The sequence below is a fragment of the Anopheles coustani genome, chromosome 2 (genome assembly GCF_943734705.1).
Source record: "Anopheles coustani chromosome 2, idAnoCousDA_361_x.2, whole genome shotgun sequence".
Lineage (NCBI taxonomy): Eukaryota > Metazoa > Arthropoda > Insecta > Diptera > Culicidae > Anopheles > Anopheles coustani.
Window position 1 is genome coordinate 84,043,301 of NC_071289.1, and position 9,545 is coordinate 84,052,845.

The window sequence follows — 9,545 nt, forward strand, 5'->3', positions numbered from 1 at the left end:
AAAGTTTTCAGCACGAGTATAATTCACGACGAATGGAGTATTATTGCAGAAAAATTGGAAGGTTATTATTATTGGGGATGTATTATATAATACTTCCAACGGTAGTTTCCGTTGCCATTTGTACACCCAATGTTTAATTTCATCAAGAAAATACTTTGGCAACATGCTAAATAAATAAGTGCCAAATAAGAGCGTTAAAACTAAATTAAATATAAGTTTCGATTATGAGAGAAATTTCGAAACAAACCGAAACTTAACATTAGTTATAGGAACAAAAACATTAGACAAACAGAAATATACATTGGTTTGAATTTTAAAACAAAAGGAAAACAATTTTAGTTGTTCTTTTTTAATGAAAGAAATTTTAAATGTGCATCATTATGTTTCCCATGAGTAAGTTACATTTATTTCTTTTTTTATATAGATTATCTTCCTTTTTATATTAGCATGGTTTCATAGTTACATAAAACAAGTTACACAATGTATAGAAAGTTAAAAAGAATAGTTACCAACCCAACCCCACCTGTTCAAATTCTAACATTCTCAATGCTGGTTGTGACCCGCAGCTTCTCGCAAACTTACTTCTGGCAGTACATCAAAACCCTCGGCACTAAATCATCCACCTGCGGTATTCTTTTCTGGCAAAACTATTCCGATATTGCTTTTCAAAGCTATGCGAATGCCGGAAAAAGCGTATCGGAAGTGTCATACCGTCGCGGAAGGCTTTCTATTTTCTTATTCTTTTGTTATCGTTGACCACAGAAACAATACCGTTCACGTATGATCATTGGAATGCCGCCGGTACGTGCGTGGCACCAGTACGAATGCCAGGACATTACATACTATGTCCTTTTGTTTATTTTTTTTTTATTCTCGATCGGGATTTCTTACTTTACCGAACAATGAAAGCCAAGATAAAGGGTGCCATTCTCGCGTTATCGTCTATTGTTTTTAATCGAACTTCGCAAACAGAAACGTCGATGATCGCAGTTTCCCAAAGTCGTCGTAAGAAAAGGCGCTTGATGATAGTTTTATGCTCCTATTGATTGCAGTGAAAGGGGATAGCTGTGTTTTTTTTTTTGGTTTTCGTATCGATTTTTTCATTAATTTAATTTTAATGGGTGTGGGTTTCATAAATTGTTTGTACGCTACAGGTGCTGCTGATATACTGATTGCTCGATCTGATGATGTTTTCACTTAAGATATACTGGTGCTGTAGCCTTTTCCACGTGGTGATGCTCTAAGGTAGTGAACTGTTTAAAAACATGCTAGTTATCCATAAGCGTAATTCAAAATAGTTTCTTGTATGATTTTATGTCCATCTCTTTTTAACTTATTTTATTAGCTATTAGCATTGGAAGAAAATGGATAAAAAATGTATTCTGTAAATGGCGCAATTTTCAATTTCGTCTATTACATCAATATTCTAAAACTTTTTCAAAAATACAAAAAAACTTTTCTATTCCGGAAATCCACAAAAAACTATGAAAGGAGTTAAAATTAGTCAACAAGTGAAAAAATAATACAAAGACCCGACTATTAACTACACGGTTTGCTTCCCATATATGATTACTCATTAGTTTTATACACATTGCCCTGGACACCAAAGAAATCCGTATTGGCTTCTTGGAAGCATGTTACCACCATAGCTATTAATTAGATGTTTTCCTCACAAAGTTAGCCACCGTATCTACCTGGCCAGCTAGTAGGACCACCCAGCTTTTATTGGTCCAATCAAGCTCAATTTGACTCCAGCGAACGGTACCATAAAATCATATGTAAGCTTTATATTTGCGAATCCAGCTGGAAGACTGCAATAAATAAGCAAGAGGGATCATTTGAATGTATCAACATCACTTAGTCGACCGTTCGGACGATCAAAAATTGGAAGCTAAGCCCGAAGAACGATCGGGAAATTATTGCACCCTTGTTTTCCCATACGGCGAGCCCTTCGCCACCATTAATGTAAATGCCCTGACCGTGAAGATCGGCAGGCGAATTCTTGTCCCAGCTGCAGTGTAAAAGATGATCATCGATCGTGCTAATCGGATCTCTAAGGGTGGAACGACCGGTGGAATTAGCAGCTAACTCATGGCATTTAAAAAGATAATTGGCGTAACATTGATAGCAAAAAGAAGCAACGGCACATTTTGGGACAGACTACTGAAGCCACCCCGAGCGATCATACATCGAACACGGTGGTTTGGTTTGCCACGTAACGGCAATGATCTTTTTCCGGTTCTAGATGTTTTCTTTCTTCTTGTCTCTACGAGGATCACGATTCGTGAATATTCGTCAAACATTTGTTCGCACCGAACAGGTCCAGCTGAAAGGAAACGGCGCGCAGATCGACATTCAGAAGTACCCCTGGCGAATAATGTCCGTACCGATAAGAAATGGCATCTTAACACGGGGGAAGAACAGTGGAATTATCTGCCCCTTATCGGGCTCACTTCCGTGTGTCGTGCCGTGCTTCGACTGCGGCCCACAAGGCGGTGTGGACTTGTAGCATTTAAAACGCGTCCAGTATATCGGAGCTAAATAATTTATGCAAGACATCGGAAATTCGTACATTTACGTCAACCGCTACGAGAGATACCGACTGAACCCGAGAAGGTCGTCGAGGATAAGATAGCCCCGGCTCGGATGAACGGTACTAAAGTGGATAATTCTTTAATTATTAAATTCTGCCTAATTTACATTCGTCCATTTTGGAGAAGCAGTGTGCAAACAGATGCTCCTGTGAACACACAGAGAGCAGGGAGGGCAGCGATAATCGTAAATAAATGTGTTTTATCGCTGTTCATGTTTGGGACATTTTTTTTTTTTTTGTAAAACAGGTGACCATTTGTAAGTCTCTGTTTTATTTGTCACATTAACGTAGAATCCATTATAGGGATGATGTTATGCAATAAAAGATTTCAAAATACTTACAAGTAGAACGATCGTGGCCACGTTGTCCAACATCATCATTGGTTGCGTATAAAAAAGGATGGAGACAGAACCGCGGGGGGGAAAAACAGTGACGCTGTGTCAACAATTTTTTTCATCACTACGCGTATAAACGTAAACAATTCTCATTCGGCCTCTTCATCTTCACAGATTAAAAGAACAATAAAAAAAAGTGCGTTTTAATTTATCGTTACAAGAAACCGTTCCAGAATCGTTCGTCTATCAACATATGACACGCTCCAGTTGCTCCTGATAACAAGCTCAACTAGCTCAATACGTGTCAGTTCAGTGCTTTACTCCAGCCGAGACGAACGTATCTGGTGCCTGCTGTCGGTATCGTCGCCATCAATTGGTCCCCGCAGCGATAAATCATTTGACTTTGGGGGATTATTTTCGCAAACGCAAAACATAAAGCCGGCCGGCACATTTCGCAAAACCCGTTTGGCACGTTCGACGCGCGGTGTGAATATATTGTTTATCACTCTCAGTGCTTGTGCAAGTGCATTTCGATCTTTTTTTTTCACCCCCCTCTTTGTTTACATTTTTCAATCGACGATGACAACTGACACGAGCGACCTCTGTGTGCAAGTGCTTGAAACTATTCCCAGCTGCGATCGGATTTCGCGCCTGGTAAAATGTTTTTCAAACGAGTTTTCACGTGCGCCGAGTTTCGTTGTCCGTTGCAGTGGAAGGTGCGGATAGGACGAAGGATAAACAACTGTTTCAACTCATGAGCACAATCAAATGCTTACGATCTTATTCTTTTTTGCAGGGTAAACATCATCGGTGAACATGTGGACTACTGTGGTTATCCAGTTTTTCCGATGGCTATCGAACAAACGATTCTGCTTGCCATTGCTCCTTCCAATGACAATTTATTGCATATCAAGAATGCCAACAACAACTTCAAGCCATACAAGTGTAATGTTCTTACCTTCAGGTGAGTGGCCATGAGTTGTTGAATGTGAAACTCAATAAACATATGGCTCTTTCCAGTATCGATGTGCCTAGTGTTGGCGGACCATACTGGTACCAGTACGTACTGTGCGGTGTGAAGGGAATTCTGGACAGCACAGCCATAAAGCATGATGCACCACGCGGTATGCTTATCATGCTTTCCGGGAACATTCCTCCTGCTTCCGGGCTTTCCAGTTCGAGCGCAATCGTTAGTGCCACAGTGCTAGGTACAGCCTATATGCATAATGTAAGTTTCATTTGAATTGTGTATTTACCTGCAAAACATATTCATCAAATTATTCCAAATGTAGGCAACGCTCCATAAACAAACACTTGCGACGATCTCGGCGGAGTGCGAAAAGTTCATCGGAACGCAAGGCGGTGGTATGGACCAAGCCATTGCATATCTCGCCCAGGAAGGGTGCGCTCAGTTGATCGACTGGAATCCTCTACGGGCGACTCCAATTCAACTGCCATCTGATGCCGTTTTTGTCATTGCAAATAGCTTGTCCGAAGCCAACAAAGCGGCTACTTCTGATTTCAACCAACGGGTCGTAGAGTGTAGACTGGCCAGCAGGTACATTTACCATTAAGACCCATAACGACTACATATTGAAGATTGATGGTTTCGTTATACATGAACCTAGGTTGCTAGCAAAGCAAATGAAGTTAAACTGGCGTGATCTGAATCGCTTCGCTGATCTTCAAAAAGCACTGGGGTATTCCTTGGAAGAAATGGAAAGCTTAGTAAATGGCAACCTGTCTCAGAACTCCTACACCAGGATGGAATTATTGAAGCTGTTGGAGGTCACAGAAGACGACTTTTCAGAGAATCTTCTTACGCCAAATACACGTAATTCACAATCGTTCAAACTCAGACAACGTGCCCTCCACGTTTTTCAAGGTAAAAATATTATGCATATGTTGCTCAAAGAGTAAGGTTTTTAGTAATTTCATGTTTATTTATTTACAGAGGCCTTACGCGTTCAGCAGTTCATTGAAACTGCAAAGATCACTTCGGATGATTCCGTGTCCCGTATGAAAACTCTCATGAGGCAGTCGCATGAAAGCTTAAGATCGCTCTATGAATGCTCTCATGAAAATTTGGACCGCATTGTACAGATTTCCGACCAACTAGGCATTGGAACACGTTTGACTGGAGCCGGGTGAGAATGGGATCTGCTGCAAGAACAACGCAGTTTAATGAAAAGATGTATCCTTTTCAGCTGGGGTGGATGCGTTGTCGCATTGTGCGATGGTCTGGACGAAAGTAAACGCTTTGTGGAGGCGCTAAAAAATGAGTTTTACGCCAACATTCCCAAGGCACAAGGCTGCGATATTGCAACACTCTGCTTCGCAACCAGTCCACAACGAGGAGCCGAAATTTATTTGATGGATAAACAAAATAATATTTTGAGTCTTTCTTCATAAGTGGTGCTAAAAAGCACCATAGCAATGTTTTCGTAGCGTGTTGATAGACAAGTTACCAAAAGCAAAGCAATAACAACCAGTGGTACAACTACACAAAATACCCAATACATACATTCTAATAGCTATAAAGTTAAACTTTGTGCGGCTCGTTTGTTGCATCAAACAACTCTCGATAAATTTAGTTCAATTACTAACATTTGTACTTTTCTATATTTCTTATTTTCTTAGCAAATTAATAAAATATTAACATCTAGAAACATAGCAAAGGAAACATGTATTATTGTTTTTGAGTTGATGATCATCATGCTTGTTCCTCGTATCTATAGTTAATTCTAGTTTTACAGAGTGTGTAGTCTACGATGCGAAAAATAACTGGCCAATTTATAATAACGACAAATTCAAACGTCAATTGCGCAATTGTGTCCTATTTGACAACTGTCAAATATGATTGCTTGATGCAACCTGCTGATCACACCTGCTATAGCAACCATTGTCATTGCCGCAGTAAACAACAAAGGATCGATACACAATTCGCGTGCATCTTTTGTGGCAATTTTTAAGTGAAAATTTCAATTAAATAAAGAAAATTGGGACAATGGACGCGATAGAATCCCAACTGGCGGTGCGAAACAAGTGCGAGCAGCTGCAGAAATCGATTAAGGAGCTGTACGACTGGGAACAGCAAATGAAAAGTGCAGACTCGTCGAAAGCTCACCAGGTTGATAGTGAGGTTAGCGCTGCGATACACTTAGTTTAATCGTCATTTTAAAGAGTTAATGTTACTAATTACCCAAACGTTGGGTAATGTGGTTTTGTTTGTTTGTGTTATAATTTTTAGACCCCATCTTTGCCACCAGTGCGCAGCGATGTGAAGGCAATGGAAGAGTTTTCCAAGGAATGTGGGAGCACCGAAAAGCAGGACCAGGCAGGCGGTGAAAGTAAGCATAGCTGTGGAGCAAACTTACTGGTACCTTATTGAATTGGTATCATTCTCCGTTTCATAGCCGTCGATAAAAAGCTGTTTGCCGAGGCAGAAGTGCTCAAAGAGCAAGCCAACCGGCAGTGCAAGCTGGGAAACTTCCAGGAGGCCATTGATCTCTACACCAAGGCCATCGGGACGTACGCCGAGAATCCGGTATACTACAGCAACCGTGCGTTGTGCTACATGAATGTGGAACAGTTTACCGAATGTCTCGAGGACTGCAGCGTTGCCATCGGGAAGGATCCAACATACATCAAGGCCTACTATCGCAGGATGCAGGCGTTCGAGCGGTTAGGAGAAAATGAAAAAGCTATCGCCGAGTGTCGCCTGATACTGAAGCTGTCCAAGGATGAAAACGAATTGGCCACTACCAAGCGGGATCTTGCGAGGCTAGAGAAACGTGTCGCGCAACGAGAACCTTCGCCCAAAAAGGATAAACCACAGACTGCAGAAATGAACGAAACACTTGCGCTGGTCAAGCAGGAAGCGGACAAGTACAAGGAGATCGGCAATAAACATCTGGCTCGAAAGGACTTCCAAAAGGCGCTGTCGTGCTACACGAAGGCGATTGCACTGTATAATAGTGAGGCCGTCTACTACAATAACCGTAGTCTGTGCCACTGGAATTTGAAGGACTACGATCAATGTCTAGCCGATTGCAATAAAGCCATTCAGCTGAACGAGAGCTACTTCCGGCCGTACTACCGGCGAATGCAGGTGCGAGAACTCCGTGGCGCTTACCAGAGTGCCATCGACGATTGTCGAAAGTTTCTGGAGCTCACTACCGATGCCAAGCAGAAGATAACGGCGGAGAAAGATCTCGTTCGGCTGGAACGGCTGCTCAAGTCCGACGAACCCGTCAAGCAGACGTTCGTGTGGAGCGAAATTAAAAAGAACGCAAAGTTAATCCAATTCGTCCAGAAACCACCCCACATGCGCTCGAAAAAGCCTCTCCGACGGGTTCCGATCAACGATGTACCCGCTGACGCGCCAAAGCTTATCACTCCTACCTTCAAGCCTGCCCCTAAACCGACGGAGCGTGCAAACATTTCCGATGCCATCATCGACAATATGTTCAACAACCATACCGGCGAGCAGCTTCCGCCGGAACCGGAGGAAAAAACCAACCTGGAGCACCTGTTCCCGGCCCACTCGAACAAACTGCGCAACATGTTCTCCCCGCCGACGACGCCGACGAGCGATCAGCGGAAAATGCTACACACGGTTCCGGTGGCCAAACCATCGTCAACGGTAACGAAAGCTGTCGAAATGAACGGTGGTCCACAACAGCCACTGCATAATAAAACCGAAAAGGATAAAATAAACTTGGAAAATCAGGTAATCGACAATTTACGCTTTTGGCAAAATGGAAAACAAAACATTGGCTTTTTATCTGTTCTAGGATTTGAATGAAAAAAGTACTTCAAAACGGGCTCCCATTGTTGCGACCCTGACCAAACCCACTGCCGTTCCCCCGAAGCCAAAGTCTAGTGCTCAATTTTACACCACCTGGAGCGGATTGGATGAGGAACTGCGATATCAATATTTACTGGTAAATCCGCAAAACGGAGCATAGTTAAAATTGCAACACTAATTTGTGGCTTAAATACGTTAATCTTGTAGACGCTCAAGGATATACCGCTGCGCACCCTGTTCGGCGCAAGTCTGTCCAACGAAATGCTCAGCGAGCTCCTCTACATCCTGCAGAAGCGGTTCATCCAGGATCGGATCGATGTGACCAACATCATGCAAGAGATCGCCCGGAACGAATCGATCGGTATACTGTCGCTGATGATGAATACCAAGGACCGAAATGGTAAGATGTTTGTTTTCTCACCGCTTCTACAATTCTCGCTTAATTTCAATATCCACTCCTATTTGTCTTGCAGCAATTGCTCACTTACTCAAATTTATGCAAGATCAACACGTCGAAAAGAACATTATTGAAACGATCAAAAAGAAGCTGTTAACATGAGGGTGTCGAAAGTTCATCTGTTGAACGGAGGAAACAACCGATGAACCGCTATGAAGGATCGTTTTATAGAAGGATTTGGATTTCGTGTGGCGAAAGATAGGATCGTTAGAGTATTTGAGTTTACTAACAACTTCTTACCAAACCCTTCAGCACACACACCCGAGCAAGTGTTTGCACTGCCCCTTGTCCAAAAGAGGAACCAGTAATAAACTTCAGATACTTCCAAACATTAACTGTTGATTATATCGATTAATTGGACCGAGAAATTTACTCCTCCGGGTGATATATTTTGTGGAATTTGGGGCCTCGTTGTCCTCAAAAATAAAACGCAAATGTGCTGTTTTTTTCCTTGTATCAATATTCCATTAACATTATTTGTTTTATTTTTCCTTTCCTCACTTTCATATCGTTTATTAATTTTGCAACATTATTTCATCCATTTAAAGTGTTTCCCATAAGTTGGTTTTATCATGTTTTACTCCTCGTACGTACCGTAAGGAGAGAGGTCGGAATTTATTTTGTTTCATATATTACTTGCATCTTATCTTTCCTTCGTATTCCTGAATATTGTTTTCGTCTCTTCCCGTCACACTTTGCTACCAACTAAACGTGTTCTGCTTTCGCCTTTTCTTTTCGTTGACTAACACCATTTGTGTTTGTGTGTAGAGTAAAAAGTATAAAGTAAAAACCATTTGCTCCCACCACTCATCCGCACCATACTGTTTTTTTTTTCCTGTTATGTTGGACGAACGGACGATTTTTCCTTCTCGGGGCACACTGTTAACCTCGTGCTTTCTTTTATTAGCTTGTTGCTCTCTATAGACTATCATTTTCACCCGCCAGTCATAAATCCGTTGAGGAGGCGCGGCGTTTGGAAGAGTTCCCGCACATGCAATACATTTGGTATTCTATTTGTTTCCTTTATGCTCAAGTCTGTTTTAAAACATTTCGTTTCATTGCGAATCAACCACCACACAACCACAGGTCCTCTCTTCTTGTGTCCTGCGCCGGGGCTGGGTCGTTTGTTTTGGTTTGAGAGTTGGTTTTTAAACGTATAGGCACACACCATCAACAAGCGCCTTTGAGTTGAGGATGAAGAATTCGTGTGAAGGAGGAAAGTTGACTACACAACACTTGCTGGTATTTTTGCGATGTACGGTAAGTATAATCTATAAGAAGTGGTTGTTTTGGTTTGATTTGATGGCTGGCTGGGTGGGCTGCTGGTTGGAACGGTCCGGATTATTTTGC

The 9,545-nt window shown here is 42.0% G+C and overlaps 2 protein-coding genes across 2 annotated transcripts; both read left to right on the forward strand.

The window, feature by feature from the left end:
* The first annotated feature begins 3,371 nt into the window (after positions 1–3,371).
* On the forward strand, positions 3,372–5,501 carry LOC131267615 (N-acetylgalactosamine kinase). Its single transcript, XM_058270533.1, has 7 exons — positions 3,372–3,644; positions 3,725–3,892; positions 3,949–4,156; positions 4,221–4,486; positions 4,557–4,813; positions 4,883–5,075; positions 5,136–5,501. The coding sequence occupies exons 1-7, from the start codon at positions 3,508–3,510 to the stop codon at positions 5,338–5,340; spliced, it is 1,434 nt and encodes a 477-aa protein (XP_058126516.1). The 5' UTR covers positions 3,372–3,507; the 3' UTR covers positions 5,341–5,501.
* A 357-nt stretch (positions 5,502–5,858) lies between these two features.
* LOC131263011 (RNA polymerase II-associated protein 3) lies at positions 5,859–8,520 on the forward strand. The gene is made up of 6 exons (XM_058265136.1): positions 5,859–6,070; positions 6,179–6,278; positions 6,345–7,660; positions 7,725–7,874; positions 7,946–8,138; positions 8,212–8,520. The coding sequence occupies exons 1-6, from the start codon at positions 5,936–5,938 to the stop codon at positions 8,295–8,297; spliced, it is 1,980 nt and encodes a 659-aa protein (XP_058121119.1). The 5' UTR covers positions 5,859–5,935; the 3' UTR covers positions 8,298–8,520.
* The last annotated feature ends 1,025 nt before the right edge of the window (positions 8,521–9,545 follow it).

Coding starts and splice junctions, on each gene's coding strand:
- LOC131267615 (XM_058270533.1), top strand. CDS start 3,508: ATGACAACTGACACGAGCGACCTCTGTGTGCAAGTGCTTGAAACTATT. Junction 4,487..4,556: donor GAGTGTAGACTGGCCAGCAG/GTACATTTACCA, acceptor ACATGAACCTAG/GTTGCTAGCAAAGCAAATGA. Junction 4,814..4,882: donor TGCCCTCCACGTTTTTCAAG/GTAAAAATATTA, acceptor ATTTATTTACAG/AGGCCTTACGCGTTCAGCAG.
- LOC131263011 (XM_058265136.1), top strand. CDS start 5,936: ATGGACGCGATAGAATCCCAACTGGCGGTGCGAAACAAGTGCGAGCAG. Junction 6,279..6,344: donor GGACCAGGCAGGCGGTGAAA/GTAAGCATAGCT, acceptor TCCGTTTCATAG/CCGTCGATAAAAAGCTGTTT. Junction 8,139..8,211: donor GAATACCAAGGACCGAAATG/GTAAGATGTTTG, acceptor TTTGTCTTGCAG/CAATTGCTCACTTACTCAAA.